Source organism: Cervus elaphus, chromosome 24 (genome assembly GCF_910594005.1).
Source record: "Cervus elaphus chromosome 24, mCerEla1.1, whole genome shotgun sequence".
Classification (NCBI taxonomy): Eukaryota; Metazoa; Chordata; class Mammalia; order Artiodactyla; family Cervidae; genus Cervus; species Cervus elaphus.
Genome location: NC_057838.1, coordinates 49892244 through 49912216, shown reverse-complemented (window position 1 = coordinate 49912216; position 19973 = coordinate 49892244). Strand labels below are relative to the sequence as shown.

The 19973-nt window shown below is 39.2% G+C and overlaps 1 protein-coding gene across 11 annotated transcripts in view; it reads right to left on the bottom strand.

Annotated features, from left to right (window-relative positions):
* The window catches only part of CADPS (calcium dependent secretion activator), a 473148-nt gene that overhangs the window by 329310 nt on the left and 123865 nt on the right, over positions 1-19973 (bottom strand). For all 11 annotated transcript variants that reach the window (XM_043886632.1, XM_043886637.1, XM_043886641.1 and 8 more), the window contains exon 3: positions 18017-18349. In XM_043886632.1, coding sequence (XP_043742567.1) covers positions 18017-18349 — 333 coding nt within the window. The remainder of the gene's footprint in view (positions 1-18016; positions 18350-19973) is intronic.

The following is a 19973-nucleotide window of genomic DNA, read 5'->3' as shown; positions in this document are numbered from 1 at the left end:
GCAAGACTCATTAAGAAACAAAGAGAGAAAAACCAAATTAACAAAATTAGAAATGAAAATGGAGAGATCACAACAGACAACACTGAAATACAAAGGATCATAAGAGACTACTACCAGCAGCTCTATGCCAATAAAATGGACAACTTGGATGAAATGGACAAATTCTTAGAAAAGTATAACTTTCCAAAACTGAACCAGGAAGAAATAGAAGATCTTAACAGACCCATCACAAGCAAGGAGATCGAAACCGTAATCAAAAATCTTCCAGCAAACAAAAGCCCAGGACCAGATGGCTTCACAGCTGAATTCTACCAAAAATTTAGAGACGAGCTAACACCTATCTTACTCAAACTCTTCCAGAAAATTGCAGATGAAGGTAAGCTTCCAAACTCATTCTATGAAGCCACCATCACCCTAATTCCAAAACCAGACAAAGATGCCACAAAAAAAGAAAACTACAGGCCAATATCACTGATGAACATAGATGCAAAATTCCTTAACAAAATTCTAGCAAACAGAATCCAACAACATATTAAAAAAATCATACACCATGACCAAGTGGGCTTTATCCCAGGAATGCAAGGATTCTTTAATATCCGCAAATCAATCAATGTAATACACCACATTAACAAATTGAAAGATAAAAACCATATGATTATCTCAAGAGATGCAGAGAAAGCCTTTGACAAAATTCAACACTCATTTATGATTAAAACTCTCCAGAAAGCAGGAATAGAAGGAACATACCTCAACATAATAAAAGCTATATATGACAAACCCACAGCAAGCATCACCCTCAATGGTGAAAAATTGAAAGCATTTCCCCTGAAATCAGGAACAAGACAAGGGTGCCCACTCTCACCACTACTATTCAACATAGTGTTGGAAGTTTTGGCCACAGCAATCAGAGCAGAAAAAGAAGTAAAAGGAATCCAGATAGGAAAAGAAGAAGTGAAACTCTCACTGTTTGCAGATGACATGATCCTCTACATAGAAAACCCTAAAGACTCTACCAGAAAATTACTTGAGCTAATCAATGAATATAGTAAAGTTGCAGGATATAAAATTAACACACAGAAATCCCTTGCATCCCTATATACTAACAATGAAAAAACTGAAAGAGAAATTAAGGAAACAATACCATTCACCATTGCAACAAAAAGAATAAAATACTTAGGAGTATATCTACCTAAAGAAACAAAAGACCTATACATAGAAAACTATAAAACACTGATGAAAGAAATCAAAGAGGACACAAACAGATGGAGAAACATACTGTGTTCATGGATTGGAAGAATCAATATTGTCAAAATGGCTATTCTACCCAAAGCAATCTATAGATTCAATGCAATCCCAATCAAGCTACCAAAGGTATTTTTCACAGAACTAGACCAAAGAATTTCACAATTTGTATGGAAATACAAAAAACCTCGAATAGCCAAAGTAATCTTGAGAAAGAAGAATGGAACTGGAGGAATCAACCTGCCTGACTTCAGACTCTACTACAAAGCCACAGTCATCAAGACAGTATGGTACTGGCACAAAGACAGAAATATAGATCAATGGAACAGAATAGAAAGCCCAGAGATAAATCCACGAACCTATGGACACCTTATCTTTGACAAAGGAGGCAAGGATATACAATGGAAAAAAGACAACCTCTTTAACAAGTGGTGCTGCGAAAACTGGTCAACCACTTGTAAAAGAATGAAACTAGAACACTTTCTAACACCATACACAAAAATAAACTCAAAATGGATTAAAGATCTAAATGTAAGACCAGAAACTATAAAACTCCTAGAGGAGAACATAGGCAAAACACTCCAACATAAATCACAGCAAGATCCTCTATGACCCACCTCCCAGAATATTGGAAATAAAAGCAAAACTAAACAAATGGGACCTAATGAAACTTAAAAGCTTTTGCACTACAAAGGAAACTATAAGTAAGGTGAAAAGACAGCCCTCAGATTGGGAGAAAATAATAGCAAATGAAGAAACAGACAAAGGATTAATCTCAAAAATATACAAGCAACTCTTGAAGCTCAATTCCAGAAAAATAAATGACCCAATCAAAAAATGGGCCAAAGAACTAAACAGACATTTCTCCAAAGAAGACATACAGATGGCTAACAAACACATGAAAAGATGCTCCACATCACTCATTATTAGAGAAATGCAAATCAAAACCACAATGAGGTATCATTACACGCCAGTCAGGATGGCTGCTATCCAAAAGTCTACAAGCAATAAATGCTGGAGAGGGTGTGGAGAAAAGGGAACCTCTTACACTGTTGGTGGGAATGCAAACTAGTACAGCCGCTATGGAAAACAGTGTGAAGATTTCTTAAAAAACTGGAAATAGACCTACCATATGACCCAGCAATCCCACTTCTGGGCATACACACGGAGGAAACCAGATCTGAAAGAGACACGTGCACCCCAATGTTCATCGCAGCACTGTTTATAATAGCCAGGACATGGAAGCAACCTAGATGCCCATCAGCAGATGAATGGATAAGGAAGCTGTGGTACATATACACCATGGAATATTACTCAGCCGTTAAAAAGAATTCATTTGAATCAGTCCTAATGAGATGGATGAAACTGGAGCCCCTTATACAGAGTGAAGTAAGCCAGAAAGATAAAGATCATTACAGCATACTAACACATATATATGGAATTTAGAAAGATGGTAACGATAACCCTATATGCAAAACAGAAAAAGAGACACAGAAATACAGAACAGACTTTTGAACTCTGTGGGAGAAGGTGAGGGTGGGATGTTTCAAAAGAACAGCATGTATACTATCTATGGTGAAACAGATCACCAGCCCAGGTGGGATGCATGAGACAAGTGCTCGGGCCTGGTGCACTGGGAAGACCCAGAGGAATCGGGTGGAGAGGGAGGTGGGAGGGGGGATCGGGATGGGGAATACGTGTAAATCTATGGCTGATTCATATCACTGTATGAGAAAACCCACTGAAATGTTGTGAAGTAATTAGCCTCCAACTAAAAAAAAAAAAAAAAATTATAGCAAACTCAGTCTTCCTAGCAAACTCTCTCTTGCTGGTGCAAGCTGTCATGCTGCAAAGTCTCACTCCCATGTTGGAAAGGCATGGTCCAACAGCCCACAAGGACCTGAATCCTCCCAACAAAAAAGAGTGAGTTTGGAAGCAGAGTCAGCCCTAGTTGGGAGGTTTGTAGCTGCAGACAATACCTTGACTGTAGCCTGTGAGGAACCCTGGGAAAGAAGACCTAGCTAAGTGATGCTTAATACCTGACCCTCCAGAGTTATGAGATAGTAAATGTCTGTTGTTTCAAGCCCAAGTAACTTGTGGGGTAATGGGTTACCAAAAAAATATATAATAAAACACACCTTCATTCTTTTATTCACTCACTGACTCAATTATTCAATAAATCTGTTTTCAGACATCCTGCAGGCCAGGCAGTGGCCTGTGTGTTAGGGAAACGATAGACTTCACAGACCCCAGATGCTCACAGTCCAGAGGCAGAGAGTGTGCACGGTACTACATTACAGAGGCACCGTGCTCTCTGCTGCTCTGTGCCTGCCATGTCTTGTGCTGGGAACAAACAGAAGGGAAACAACAACTCTTCCTTGCAGAGCCAGGGAAGGCAGGAAGCGAGGAAAACTGAAGCTCAGAGAAGGTAAGGCGGTATCCAAGGTCACATAGCTCTTCTGACTCATTCCACTCTGCTCAAACATGTGTTTATATCCAGTGTGAGAGACCTACAACTGACCTACAGTTCTCAGACTGCTTCTTTTATGCTTCTTGATAATCTAAAAGCTACTATATGCTGAAAGGGATTCTTTGTTGCACATATAAGATAAAGCAATGGGTTAATCAGGTTTCTGTAACAAAGACTGAAGTTATACTTTCAATTAACTTTCATAAAACAGAAATCAGACCACTCTAATCTAACTCATTACTCTGAATGCATTTGTGCACGATGGGGGCTCACATATCTCTACACAAACAAAGATGCTGGTGCTGGACAGAAAATGATTGAAACTGTGCTTCATGATGGAATCTAATTAGCAACACAGATTAGTTACACAGGGATGTAACAAAGGCAATGATACCAGAAGAGCATTCATGAATGCTTCAGAATTTGAGGAAACTTGCCTGAGAGCAGAGCCTAAGGTTTTTATTTTTGGTTTGATAATTTGCTAAGCCTGTAAACCTAAAAGGAGCCTAATTAAAGTTAATGAGAAATAATCTCTAGCTTGAAAGTTTTATTTGATATTTCTGTGCAGAGCTCTTATGCTTTTTCTTCCTGAGGTCATGTCCCATATTAATTTCAAAATGAAAATGTAAAAAGCACTTGTTTATACTTTTTGTTTTATTTTTTCCTCTTTCTTGCTCACTTCCCTCATTTCACAAGGTAAAATGTATTTATTTTGAAGCATATTTTATGAGGTATGTATACAGTAAAGTGTAAATTCCAAAGGCATAACTTAGTTAATTTTCACAGATGTACACCATGAAAACACGATCCTACTCAAGAGACAGTAAATAGCACTGTCCAAAAGGACTTGGTGAGGTGTCTGCATTGTCCACTTTGACAATCACAAGACACACGTGGCTACTGAACACTTGAAATGTGACTAGTGTGAGCTGGATTTGAAATTTAATTCAATGAGGTAAGTGGCTGCCATTTTGGATGTTACTGGAATAGAACATTCGCAGCATCTGAGTACCTTCAAATCGATCCCTACCCAGTTTCCCCTCCCTCTCTGCTGATGCAATCATTATTCTGATTTACGTCACCATAGGTGAGTTTTTCCTGATCTTGAACTTCAAGATAAATGTAACTGAATTTCAAGGTAAGTGAAATTCAAGATAAATGTCTGTGAAACTCATTTTTTGTTGTTGAATGTACCGGTATTATTCTTCATTTTTAAACTGCCTGAATATTACATTGTATAACTATACTATGGTTTGTGTATCACTTGATATTGTTGATAGATATTTGGGTTGCTCCCGACCTTTGGCTACTGGCAATGACACTTCTATAAATATTCTTGGCAATATCTTTTGGTGGACAAATATACTCAGTTCTCTTGGGTAGGTACCAAAGAATGGAAGTGCTGAGCCTTACCACAGTACCACAAAAAAATGCAGTAAAACACATGCTGCATTATTTCCATTCTACAGAGAAGTACAGTGGTGCTTAAGGAAGGTAAGTGACTTGTCCAGGATGTACACTGGTAAGGTAAATTCACTGTTGACTTCTTTCTTTACTAAAATGTACTTTTCTCCTAGAAAATCAACCAATCAAAAAGAAAAAAAAAGACTGAAATGAGTCAAGTATATTAAGAATTCAACAGCACACACATCACTTCTGGGTTATGCAATGATGGGTCTTCACTGCCAACACTGTTAACCACCATTGTATGTCCCACTGTTCACAGACTGGACATGGACAGTCTGTTTTGTGTTAAAAACCTTTGGGTTTGTAAGAGTAACATCTGATATTCAAAGGGCAACTTTGTGGAAAGTAAAGAATTATTTCTGTTATCATGTGATATATTATTTAATTCAGGGGTTGGCAAACTACAGCCCTGGAGTCAAATCTGCCAGTTGCTTGATTTATAACTAAAGTTTTACTGGAACATAGACAGCCATGCCCATTCCTTTGTATAATGCCTATGGCAGCTCTTGCTACAATGACAGAATTGAGTAGATGCTATACAGGCTGCAAAGTCCACAAAGCCTAAAATATTCAGCAACCCCTAGTTTAATTCTTCATTGAAAACCTTTGTAAGGTGAAAGTTCATGCATGCTTTTGTGGGTGTTTTTTTTTTTCCTCCCAAAAGCAACTTTGTTCTAATTCTGGGGTTCCTAAGCCCAGGAAGGTGCTCATTATTTTATGCAAGACATGTTTTCAAGTCCTCCTATTGGCTTGATTACACACTAAAGAGGACAGGCAAGAAAGACAAACATTTCCTGTTCTTAACCATCCTCTGAACACTGTGAGGCTTGAAGTATGTTTCTAAAAGTGAAATCAGGACACATTAGTACTGATACAGTAGAACCTAAAGGAGTGAAGCAATCATAAACCTTACTGGTTACCAGTGAATAAAGACACATTCACTAAAATTCTAACTAAAAAATACACAGCGTAACAGATGTAGAAAACAAACATGGTTACCAAGGGGAAAACAGTGGGGGCGGGGATAAATTGGGATTGACATATACACACATCTATGTATAAAACAGATAACTAATAAGGACCTATTATAGAGCACAGGTAACTCTATTCAATATTCTGCAATGACCTATATGGGAAAATAATCTTAAAGAGAGTGGATATACGTATAACTGATTCATTTTGCTATCCAGCAGAAACTAACACAACACTGTAACTCAATTATACTCCAATAAAAATTAAAAAAAAAAAAGAAAATGCAAAGAACTGAGTGTCAGCTGACCTTTCTTTTCCTCCAATAAATTTTAGGGATAAAGGAACAGGTTAAATTAAGAGAGATTCAAAAAGACTAAGTACAATACATACATATCTGTCTTGCTAGAATAAAGGCAGGATTGATAAACTTTCTACTTACTCTTCAGAGCCTTCTATGTTGATAGAAAATCACCATTATTTTCAGCAATTGCATGAAAGAGCTGATTTAAATTAATTTATTCATTTTAATTGGAGGCTAAGACATACAATCTGGACTTCAAATCCAGGTTGCTTCTGACTGACTGACCTTGGAAAAATTGTTGAACTTCTTTCTCTTTCTCTTTTTTAGGTTGCTTATTAAAATGTGGGTAAAAATAACTAGCTTACAAGCTTATTATGAGGATTAAATATGATAATATATGTAAAGTACTAGGCTTAGTGTCTGGCATGTGGTCAAGGCTTCATATCTGATAGGTGTTATTACTCTTCAAACTGGAGGTCGGACATGGATGGGAGGTGTTCCATGAATAAAAGTCCATCATGAAAGACAGAACCACTCACAAGCTGGGCAGGAAAGAACTACAATGTTTTATGCATACTTTCACAAAGGGTGAAGACAAAAAAGTTAACTACAAAATTTAATCAGTAAACAATACTCTATTATCCAAGTTTCTGCAAACTGGAGGTTTGAATCATTGAAGAAGAAAGTAAATTCAAATAATGATCATGGGGAGTCTGGGTCGGTGAAGCATGTCAGAAGACCTGTAAAATATCTCCCTTTGCATAGCTGGGTTAGATTGGTTTATAATAGCCTCCCTCATTTGGTGAAAGGTGGCAAAGTAGAAAATACTATTTCTGTCTATGTCCTTTTCTGAAAGTACACCTCTTTAACACCTCTGATTACAATTTTGTGGTTCAATGCTTATGAAAAGACTTCAAATAAACCGAGTATATTTGTAATTCCATTTTGGCAACAAAGGGAAGAGCTTTGTAAAATGTTTCCAGCAGTTTCAAAGCCTGCATAGAAAATGCCCAACTTCCTGTTCCTCAGATCCAGGATATCCACGGCCTCTCAATTTCAAGGTTCCATTGCAGTCCATCTCACCATAATAGCAGGCACAGTTAGACAGAAATGTCTAACCATGTCTTCTACAAAGCACTGATAGAGAAGCAAGAATTTTCTGATGACTCTGTCATGAAAAGTCCTGATGGAATCATCAGAGAATTGTTGCTCTGGGAAATTAAATATTGCTATCTGGCCCCATGCCCTCCATATCTTCATTGCTCCTGCTAACAGAGAAGAACAAGTTCATGGGGGTGGATACATCTTGATCTCTTTCCTTATCCCAAGAAAGCTGAAATTAAAGTACATCTGGCAGGCAAAGCAACTGAAAAGCAGCAGTCCATCAAGTATCTAATGACTGTTAGAGGCAGCGAGTGAACTTAATTTCTGTACCTCGTCCTTCAACCCTGTGATGGGAGAGACAGACAGAGGTGACCTGGGGGAAGGTCTAAGGCCACCGGCATTCTGTGAATCTCATGTGAAATCCACACTATAAAACAGGAGAATCAGCAGTTTGATTCTGGTCTCAGACTAACATGCCTGTTCCATTGCTGCACTTTGCCTCAAGGGAAATAAAGGAGGAAACACACACCTTTGTAGAATATGGGCATTTAAGCATCCGAAGACCATAAATGCCTTGGCCTCTCCATTTAGTGATTTAGTCAATATTTAGTTGAACATCTATTATGTGCCTAGCATTGTGCTTAAGTATTGACCATAGAGTGGTGAATACAATAGACATGGTCCTTGCTCTTAAATAAGTGAATCAGGAGAGGGAGGCAGATAATAAGGGAACAAATATCAACTAGTATGAAGAATTCATGCTTTTGAACTGTGGTGTTGGAGAAGACTTTTGAAAGTCCCTTGGCCTGCAAGAAGATCCAACTAGTCCATCCTAAAGGAGATCAGTCCTGAGTGTTCACTGGAAGGACTAACGTTGAGGCTGAAACTCCAATACTCTGGCCACCTGATGCGAAGAACTGACTCATTTGAAAAGACCCTGATGCTGGGAAAGATCGAGGGCGGGAGGAGAAGCGGGCGACAGAGGACAAGATGGTTGGATGGCATCACCGACTCAATGGACATGAATTTGGGTTAACTCCGGGAGATAGTGGAGGACCGAGAAGCCTGGCGAGCTGCAGTCCATGAGGTTGCAAAGAGTCGGACATGACTGAGTGACTGAAATGAACTGAACTGATGCACAGTAATTTCAGATTGTGTGATGTTCTATGATGGTAAAAAGCAAGGTACTGTTACAGAAAAAACCAAACCCCAAACAAGGAGAGGCCTATTTTAGGTGGAATGATAAGGGAGAGTTTCTCTTAAAAGGTTACTTGAAGGAGTTCTATGAAGAACACCAGAATGGGGGCAGAACAATTGTGGCAGAAACTGGGATGATCCCCAGTGACGAACATTCTACTCACTTACCCTTGAGGGTGGGGGACTCTATGTTGTTGTTGCTGTTTAGCTGCTAAGTCATGTCCAACTCTTTTGCAACTCCATGGACTATAGCCTGCCAGGCTCCTCTGTCAAAGGGATTGCCCAGGTGAGAATACTGCAGTGGGTTGCCACTTCCTCCTTCAGGGAATATTTTCGACCCAGGGATCCAATTTGCATCTCCTGCATTAATAGGCCGATTCTTTACCACTGAGCCAGCAGGAAAATCCGGGGGGACTCTATGACTTGCTTCTAATTGATAATATATGACAAGAATGAAGAGATTCTGCAGATGTAATTTAACTCCTTAATCAGTTGACTTTAATAGAAAAGGATGGTTATCCTGGATGGGATTGACTAAGGTGATTAAGATCCTCTCTTTTGAAAAGATTTTTTTGACATGGACCATTCATAAAGTCTTTATTGAATCTGTTACAATATTGCTTCTGTTGTTTATGTTTTGATTTTTCAGCAGAGAGGCAAACCTGAATCAGGGATGGAACCCACGCCCCCAGCACTGGAAAGCTAACTCTTAACCAGTGGACTGCCAGTGAAGTCCTGATTAATTTGAGACTTGAAACACCAGACAAGTTCTCTCTCTCTGTGGCTGGATTTGAAGACTTCTAGAGCTGCGCTGACATGTACAGCTGCGTTGACATGAGAACACAGCCCGGTCATAGTTATTTTCAGCCCTATGAGTCCCTGAACACTCAGAGAACCCAGCTAAGTAATGCCAGATTTCTGATCTATAGAAACTTTGAGATAATACATGGAATGTGAAGTCAAGTGGGCCTTAGAAAGCATCACTACGAACAAAGCTAGTGGAGGTGATGGAATTCCAGTTAAGCTATTTCAAATCCTGAAAGATGATGCTGCACTCAATATGCTGGCAAATTTGGAAAACTCAGCAGTGGCCACAGGACTAGAAAAGGGCAGTTTTCTTTCCAATCCTAAATAAAGGCAATGCCAAAGAATGCTCGAACTACCACACAATTGCACTCATCTCACATGCTAGTAAAGTAATGCTCAAAATTCTCTAAGCCAGGCTTCAGCAATATGTGAACCATGAACTTCCAGCTGGTTCAAGCTGGTTTTAGAAAAGGCAGAGGAACCAGAGATCAAATTTCCAACATCCGCTGGATCATCAAAAAAGCAAGAGAGTTCCAGAAAAACATCTATTTCTGCTTTATTGACTATGCCAAAGCCTTTGACTGTGTGGATCACAATAAACTGTGGACAATTCTGAAGGAGATGGGAATACCAGACCATCTGACCTGCCTCTTCAGAAACCTGTATGCAGGTCAGGAAACAACAGTTAGAACTGGACATGGAACAACAGACTGGTTCCAAATAGGAAAAGGAGTACGTCAAGGCTGTATATTGTCACCCTGCTTATTTAACTTCTATGCAGAGTACATCATGAGAAACGCTGGGCTGGAAGAAGCACAAGCTAGAATCAAGATAGCCAGGAGAAATATCAATAACCTCGCTATGCAGATGACACCACCCTTATGGCAGAAAGTGAAGAAGAACTAAAAAGCCTCTTGATGAAAGTGAAAAAGGAGAGTCAAAAAGTTGGCTTAAGGCTCAACATTCAGAAAACTAAGATCATGGCATCTGGTCCCATCACTTCATGGGAAATAGGTGGGGAAACAGTGGAAACAGTGTCAAACTTTATTTTTTGGGGCTCCAAAATCACTGCAGATGGTGACTGCAGCTATGAAATTAAAAGACGCTTACTCCTTGGAAGGAAAGTTATGACAAACCTGGACAGCATATTTAAAAGCAGAGACATTACTTTGCCAACAAAGGTCCGTCTAGTTGAGGCTCTGGTTTTTCCAGTGGTCATGTATGGAGGTAAGAGTTGGACTGTGAAGAAAGCTGAGCGCCGAAGAATTGATGCTTTTGAACTGTGGTGTTGGAGAAGACTCTTGAGAGTCCCTTGGACTGCAAGAAGATCCAACCAGTCCATCCTAAAGGAGATCAGTCCTGGGTGTTCATTGGAAGGACTGATGTTGAAGCTGAAACTCCAATACTTTGGCCATCTCATACGAAGAGCTGACCCATTGGAAAAGACCCTAATGCTGGGAAGGATTGGGGGCAGGAGAAGGGGACAGCAGAGGATGAGATGGCTGGATGCTATCATCGACTCGACGGACACAGGTTTGGGTAGGCTCTGGGAGTTGGTGATGGACAGGGAGGCCTGGCGTGCTGTGATTCACGGGGTCACAAAGAGTCGGACACGACTGAGTGACTGAGTATCTTAAAACACTGAGTTGGTGGCAATTTTTACACAGCAACACAATGAAAACAAATACAATACCCTGAGCAGGAAAAAGCTATAAAAGTCACTGGGAGTTGTTTTGGGGGTGAGCAAAGAGGAAGATTGCCAGGAGGTAAAATATGGGCTTGTCTGTGAGAAAACAGAAAAGTTTAGGCTTTATCCCAGTATCTGAAACATGGTGGTTAGAGCACAGTAAGCAGGTAAAACATTTGTTAAATGAATGAATGAATGTAGGAACAATGAAAGTATACTGCTAAATAAAAGTGTTTAATACCAGACTGCCATGTCCATCTCCTCAGATGTTAAAACATTTCTTCAGTAGGTATTTACTGAAAGACCATTATGTACAAAGAAATGTAATATTGACAGAGAGCCAAGAAAAGTGATTAAGAAATACAGCCAGGACAAGAAGCAAATTCTGAGACTATAGATCTTCTGGAGACTTATGGATTAGGAAAAAAATCTACTTAAATAGAGATGAAAGATTCTATGGGAAAAAAAAAATCTACTTAAATAGAGATGAAAGACTCTATAATGAGGTATAGATCCAATCCAGTAATCCGGGTCACAGCTGAAAGCTGATAATGTGAGTTTTCTGCTCAGAGTCTAATAAACTATTTGAAAAGCTGCCAAGTGTTAATCAAGTCCAAGGAAGAGTGCCCTGTAACAAGATCACATCATCAAAAGCCACATCAATGACGGATTGGAGGAAAGTAATGAAACGTTAAGACAGTTAGTAGTGCAGTAATGGTGGGGAATTTAACACTGAAAATGCAAAGATGTTTATAGATTGGGAAATTCTATTCCATGTGTTTCTACTCAAGTCTTCTGGATTATATGAAAAAATCTCTAGAAATTCAGAGAAGATAAACGAACAGAATACTGTCATCTTCATTTATTTAACTGCAGTGTGTATGTTACCTTGCGGCCCAGGAGGCACAAATGATGGCTGAGATTAGACTCATATCCCCACGTTTCCAGGAGCCACAGGTGACATCGGGAAGGACACAACCAGAAAGAAACGCTGTTCTCAAAGAGCAGAACTGAAACATGAAGAAACCACTAACTTTCTTAGCTTCTACTCATCCATATCCCCTTGGAAATTAGTTGGGTTGCTTCCCTAAGAAGGATTTATCTTCATTTGAAAATACATAAAAGTGAGACAGCTCTGAAGTGTTTTTCAAGGAGAAATGCCTGCCATTCCAGAACAGAACAATTAAGGAAAACTCATGAAGTTAAGCATATGGGTAGGAAGTTGCAGACATCTGGTACATCCAACTGGGCATTAAGTCAATTCCAGATGTGGAGGTTACTAGAAAGAAGGAGGGAAAAGGGTGCTTTGCATTCTTTAAACTTTTAAAGTACATCATCATCATCTTCGCATTTTATGAAAATAGAAAGCAGGTCTGTGTTAGTCCCATTTCTTAGATAACACCCATTCTCAGAGTTTATCCTATGTTGTTTGAGTAACAGATTTCAACTCAAATGGCTATATAATTGCTTCTTCTCAAGAGTTTGGGAAAATAAAAACAACACTGATTTCATAATAGTTTTCAATGAATTTACAAGGATGATTATGTTGTATGAGCGAACTCTTCTCTGAGACAAGAGCCATCAAACTTCAAACACAATAGTCTTTAAAAAATTCCATGTGTAAATATGGAGACATTTATTAAGCTTCTTTGCTTTTTTTTAAAAAAAGTTTGATGGACATTCATTTTTCAGAATGTTGATGTATAACTGATACAATCACTCTTTAAACATCCTTTCTCATTTGAGATGAAAACAAGTTCCTGGCAGTAGCTCACAGAGAGATCACAGAAACCATCAGAAAAGTGCACCAGCAATCAGATTATACTTTCCCCTAAAATACAATATGCATACAAGGAAATATGCATGTTTCTAGATTGAAAGCACCTATGAACTGCTCTCTCTCATAGGAAGAAGGATCAGAAAATATAAAAACAAAAAACGAAAACAAGCATACTTTTGCAAATGAAAAGTATATGCTTTTCAGTTCTATTTCTTTGCTCCTACAAGTGGATAGACTACTGCAGAGTTGAGTATAATCTATGAGAAAGCTATGAGAAAGTGAGTGTATCTATAATTTCTGAAACCTGATTACAGGGTGTTACAAGTACAGACTTCAGGTGAAGTTTGTTCTGGTTAGTCTGGGGCTATTTTCAGGGATGGTGTCAGAGGGATCTATCTCATCAATGTCAGTATTTAAAGGAAGAGGTCACCAGAGTCATGCTGCCCACATCAATGGTGGTGTGAGATTATGTCAGAGGCAGACTGATAAAGAGTATCTATTTTAATGGTTATGGTTCACATTATTGCATACTATTTTTAAAAATCTAGTACATCAAAGCTGTGATTTCACATGTATTACTTCTAAGGTAAAGGCAGGTTTACAAATTGAGTTAAGTGTTGGCTTAATTGCAGATATTAAATAAATAATCACACAGGCAGTACTTGGAAATGGTATAAAATCATGAAGGTGATATACTAATGACTGAGGTCTCAAATACAATGCTGAAGATAATTTTCTTCTTTTGATAGCTTCTTTGTTGAGATTTTTGCTATTTGTTTCTATTTACAAAATACCTATATGCTTAAGGCAGAACATGTGAAAACACCCAAAAGCACAAGTGAAAAACACAAAAATCAATCATAATGTTACCCTTAAAGATAATCGTGGTTTAGATTTTATTGTTTGCCTATCCAGTCCTTACTCCATAAAAATGGGATTATGTCTTCACACTGGTCCAAAGCCTGTCTTTCCACTTAGTAATATCTACCGAACATTTCCCCACTTGGTAAGTGTTCTTTTTCAGCAACTATTTTGCTAGCTGAAGAGTACTGTCTCATACTGTTAAAATCTAGTTAATTAATCCCCTCCTACTGGGAATTAAGGTTGTTTCTATTTTTTTCACTGTCATATAAAATGCTGCAGTGAACATCCTTGGACTTAAAACTCTTGATAAAATCTCTGAGTATCTACTTAACACAGATTTCTAGAAGCAGAGCTGCCAGGTTAAAAGGTTTGCCAAATATAAAGGTGTTTGGCTGCAAATTAACAGATTATGCTACAGAAAGTGTACCGCAATAAATCATTCTACCAGTAAGTAATGAGAATACCCATTTCTGTAACATTTGTAATGTATTATTGTTACCAATGGTATATTTCTTTTAAAATACTTCTGACTGTCAATACAATTATATAACTCAGATGACTAAAAGCACGGAACTTAGAAATTCTACAATCATATATTCAGAATTATTTTGTTTTTTTCTTTGTGAATTACCTGTATATGCTCTTTGCCCTGATTTCTATTGAGGTGAACCAATGAAGCAGTAATCAGACTAGGTGTCAGTATAAAATAAAATAATAAATGACTTAAGTATTACAGTCCCAAGATGTACTTCCTTTTACATTTCTTATAACTCTCTTTCAGCTAAGGGGACAATCATTATTTTGGGGAGAGAAGACATTATTCTATCACTGTATTTTTTAATACGACATAGAAAAATCTTAAAAATAAGTAGAAAAAAATTAATTTTTTAGGAGAAACAAGTAAAACAAGGTCCTGCCACTTTACCATAGTCGACAAGTTCAAAGCAACCAAGAGGTAAGACATGGCATAGCAATAGATTCATTCTAAAAATGCTGATGTTTAAGCAAGAGCAGAAAATCTTCATGATAAGCTCGCCATTGAAATGAGAAAAATTAATCCCTAGAAACATTTTATGCCTAGTAAGTTTAGGAACACTTGACTAACTCTAATTCTGCATATTACTTACCGCTTAAGTGGGTGATTGTCAATCTTTTTGAAGCTATCACAACTCATCTTCTTGTGGTAGAGAAGAGGGTGGTGATGGATGGTTTTGCTACCTGCTTACCCCAATCTACAAGTGCTACATGGGATGCAGTACTAATATGTTAATTTAAAATAACAAATAAATTTAATGTCAAATTGAGGCTTGAGAATTTTGAAGACTTTTTAACCCATCACAGAAACTCTATCTTTGGGTAGGAAACCAGGGTTCTGAACTGAAGTGGGCTGAGAGGAAAGCAGGGTGTCAGGAATACCTTTGAATATAATATATATATTATATTATGAGATGTCAAACAGATTTCTATTTATTAAAACATCCAGAAATTTTAGGGTGAGCTATAATGGTTGATAAGAGCCTGCCAACTAGTTAGAACAATCTGCCATCACTCATCTATTAATGCAATAGGCATTTATGGAACACTTGTTTTGTGTCAAAGTATTGGAAATACTTTGACAAAGTATTTGACAAAGTATTTTCAATACTTTTTGGAAATATTAGCAAATAAGGCAGAGATTAACTACTGTCCTGATAAGGCCAACATTCTGCTGAAGGATGGGCAGAGAGGGTAAGACAGATAGTAAACATAAAAACAGGTGAATAGGAAATGGAAGACAGTGGTAAAGGCTTTGATAAAAATCAAACAGGAGAATGGGAAAGACAGTAACTTGGCAGGGTGTGAAGCAAGGGAAAACTTTAGACGGAGTGGTCCAGGAAAGCCTCACGGAGAAGCTGACATTGGGTGTGCCAGTCATGCAAAGGTCTTGGCAAAGAGTATTCTAAATTGAGGGAAGAGCAAATGCAAAGGCCCACAGCCAATGTGATATGTTTGGGAAACAGAGAGAAGGCCAGTGAGAAAGCACATAGGGAAAGTGGTATGATCCAGGCTGATTCCTGTTCTGCCTCAAGCCTTAGTTATGAGTAGGGATGCCATTCTAGGGGTGAAGGGATGGCCATGGAAGGTTTTAGGCGCAGAATTGGCATGACCCAGTTTACAATTTTAAAAGATCACTTCAACTGGTGTGTGGTGGGTACATTTTCATAGGCAAGAAGGGAGGCAGCGTTACCAGTTGGGTAAACACTGATCATCGAAGTAAATGATGTGTGCCTTGAATTAGCAGATAGCCATGGAGGGAGGAAGAAGAAAATCTCAATATCCTGTAGCTCTTACATTAAACATTTAATTATATACAATGGAATATTACTCAGCCATTAAAAAACAATGAAATGATGCCATTTGTAGCAATATGAATGGAGCTAAAGATGATCATACTAAGTCTACTATACATAAATTAGATAATTAATACAGACGTACACTATAGCATTGGGAACTCTACTCAATACTCTGTAATGACCTATATGGGAAAGGAATCTAAAAAAGAGTGAATATACATATATGTATAACTGACTCACTTTCCTATATAGTATAAACGAATACAACACTGTAAATCAACTATACTCCAATAACATTTTTTAAAAATTAAAAAAAATATATTTATGGCACTGTTCTGATGGTGTCTGTTGACTTTTTGCTTATTCCAATAGACTATAATAAACTTTAATTGCTACCATTTAGAAAGTGTCCCATGTTACTCTGGGCTTTGCACACATGCATTCTTACAACTGCATCCCAAGCTCATGTGTGGGGAAGTTAACTCCCAAGGTCTCAAAGTTATTTTAAGTGAGGAGTTATATTAAGATTTACCAAAGTTAAAAAAAAAAAGATTTACCAAAGTTTACTGGATTCTGAGCAAGGAACAACTGTTAGCCAATGAACGACAGTGTCCTCATTCAACCAACTTTAGGGGTAGAGTTGTACAGGGAACCCAGGGAACAGCTGAAATTCTATAATGGTTCTTAAAAGGCAAAGGGGAGCAAGATTACTAGGAAGGGAAGTTCTTGTTTAAAAAAGCATTTTTCTGGGCCCTACCTTGAGAATGCAGAACCAGAATCTAGGGCCAGGGGCTGGAAATGTGCCTTTTAAAAATGCTCCCAAGAGACACTCAATAAAATTTGTAAAGTCTGCTGAGTAGGCACACAATAAATATTTGTTGAATAAAGGAATATAATGGAGAAAGATTTGCAGTTAATGAAGTTCTAGAGTACTTCACTCCCCCAAACTTCCATCCAGAGAAAATATAAGCACACATTTTTTGGGTGGGCCTAAGCTGAGCCTGGAGGAGGGCACGGCAACCCACTCCAGTATTCTTGTCTGGAAAATCCCATGGACAGAGGAGCCTGGCAGGCTACAGTCTACAGGATCACACAGAGGTGGACATGACTGAAGCAAATTAGTAGGCACTCAAGGAAAGCCTCAGCTAGCCACCTCAGATCCACTTGGAAATTTATGGTGTGACTAATATATGGGTACAAGGCAGGTTTTATGGAAGTTTTGTTTTAAATAATTTCTCTTGACCAGGTGCTAGGTCCAACTGTGTCACCAAATGAGGAAGTACAAGCCCTTCAGCTGGTAAATACCATCTATTTTAAAGGCACATAATCTTTTTTTAAAAAATCATTTTGCTCTTACGACACTTTCCACAAAGGGGCCAACTGACCCCTTGAACACAATACACACAATATCTAGGGTCCAGGAGATTTTTAGGAGCTCACAAAATGTTTTCATTTCTTTTAAAAATCAAAAGAAAAACCTGAAAATATTCTAGAGTGGACCATATTCAACTTTTACCAATGCAGTTACAAAATGTAATTTAAAAATACATTTAAAAAAATCAAGATACGCACATGAAGGCAACAATGACTAGGGAACGTAGAAGTCGTCATAGGGCCCTGCTTTTTTTTTTTTTTTTCCCCTGAGCTGCATAGTTCTGGGGATATTAGTTCCCCATCAGAGATGCAACCCAAGACCCCTGCAGTGGGAGTGCAGAGCATTCATCCCAGACCACCAGGGAACTCCCTGGCCCTGCTTTACTCACAGCCCTGGGCCCAGGTGACAGCTTCTTACCTGGCAAGCATTGTACAGCAGCTGATGCTCAAACTTCTTGATCCCAAGAATGTTCTGGAACATCTCGTAGAGTTGCTCTTTGCTCAGAATCAGCTCGGAAGCGGCGCTGGCCGTCATTCGGGCCTGCTGCTTCCTGGGGTCCTCCTCCCCACGGTAAATGGCATCAAACTTGGCCATCCAGGAGCTCAGCACGGTCTCCTTGCTGAGGCCGTCGATCTCCGGCAGGCTGCGCACGCGCTTCTCGATGTGCTTCTTGAAGACTTCTCGCGAGTCGTTGGCGGAGCAGCCGCCGCTCTGCACCATGCGTGCCACGCGGTCGCTCTTCAGGAACACCTGTGCGGGAGAGGGCGGGGCAGACGTCAGAAAGCTGCCCTGGAGGAAGTGTTTCCGGGGCGGGGGCGGGGCTGACCCCTTCGAAGGCGTCCCAGGAGGCACTGGGGTGGGTCACAGCCTGACTGCTACCTCCTAGCCGGGGGAACTCCGGGGAGTCTCTTAGGTGTTCTGCTTTTGTGCCCAAATCTGGAAAATGGGAATGACAGTGGTATTCCCTAGATTGTCGCAAGGATAAAATGAGACAGTCATATCCTGAGAGGCAGCGTAATATAGAGACTCAGTTGCTCAGACTGCTTGGGTCCTTTCTCTGCCACTTACTGGCCGTATTTCTTCCAGCAGATTAGCCTCTTTGTACTACAGTTTTCTCATCTATAAAATTGGGAAAATAGCAGTTTCTACAACACAGGTGCTTCTAAATGAGGAATAACTGAGTCAATTATGATAAACACTTGAAAGAGTGGCTCATATTAATATCATGTGGGTTGTTGTGGTGGTGGTTATTATTTTTATATGTAAAATAGTATGATGTCTGGTCATAGCACTTCACACAGTTCATAGTCTACTATTTACATCTCATTTTATCCTCTCAGTAACACTCATCACAATTCATATTGAAGAAGGATTATGTAAATATGTATTTCATGCCTGTCTCCCCTCCCCAAATGTAAACTCCACCTGGGCCAGAAATGTGCCCTTCTCCTTCTCCCAAATATCACCCACCCATCTTTAGAGTAGAACCTCCTGCTTTGAGAGTGAATAATGAGAAAGGCAGGCATTACACTCAATCCATTTTGTAAATGGAAAAACCAAGACTCCAGAGAGGAGTCTTTTTTAAACTCATATTAACTGAAAATGGACAACTGTATAAACGCATGGTCTCTTGACTTCACCCTGGTTCGTCCGTTTCCTATGAGTCTCACCTGCCTGGTGGGACAGCCCTTGCTTATTTTGCTAGTGCTGCCTTGATCCTGGGATAGAGCAGCCATTAATGACAGTTTGCTTTCACTCCATTTGGGAGCTTATATAAGCTACACAGTTCTGGGGTGTCATACAAGGCAGTGAAGCTGCTGCTTCCTATTCACCAAGAAGAAACACCTGACGTTTTTGAGCCGTGTCCTGTCCTAGTCACAGTTCAGAAGCTGCATAAATAGCCTTCCAGAAGCAGAACAAATATTCACTTCCCTGTCAGATTTCAGAGAATGCTTGTGGTAGGCGATTGCTTGGGGGGCATCTCATTGCCTCCCACTTCATCACAAAGCCTTCCCTGGGGAGGAGAGATGTTAGAAAGTTGGACTCCATTTATTGTCAATGAATGAACTAATTCAGAGAGAAAAAGGACCAAGGATTTGTTTCCAGGCTAGAGGCCACAGCCTGCTCCACTGTGCTTGGGAATGGTCCTCAGTTGAGACCTCAGAGTTCATTTAAAAATCAATTATTTAAAAAAAAGAAAAGAAAAGAAAGGTTTCAACTGAATCTTGAGGCTTTAAGAGCTTTAATGAGCTAGCAATTCACCCGAAACTCTATAATGCTTAATGCAGGTAGTTTCTCCATGTAACAAACACACTGTGTTTCAGGTCTAGATCTCAAAGAACATCAAAGTTTTGAAGCAAAAGAGGAAGTTTCT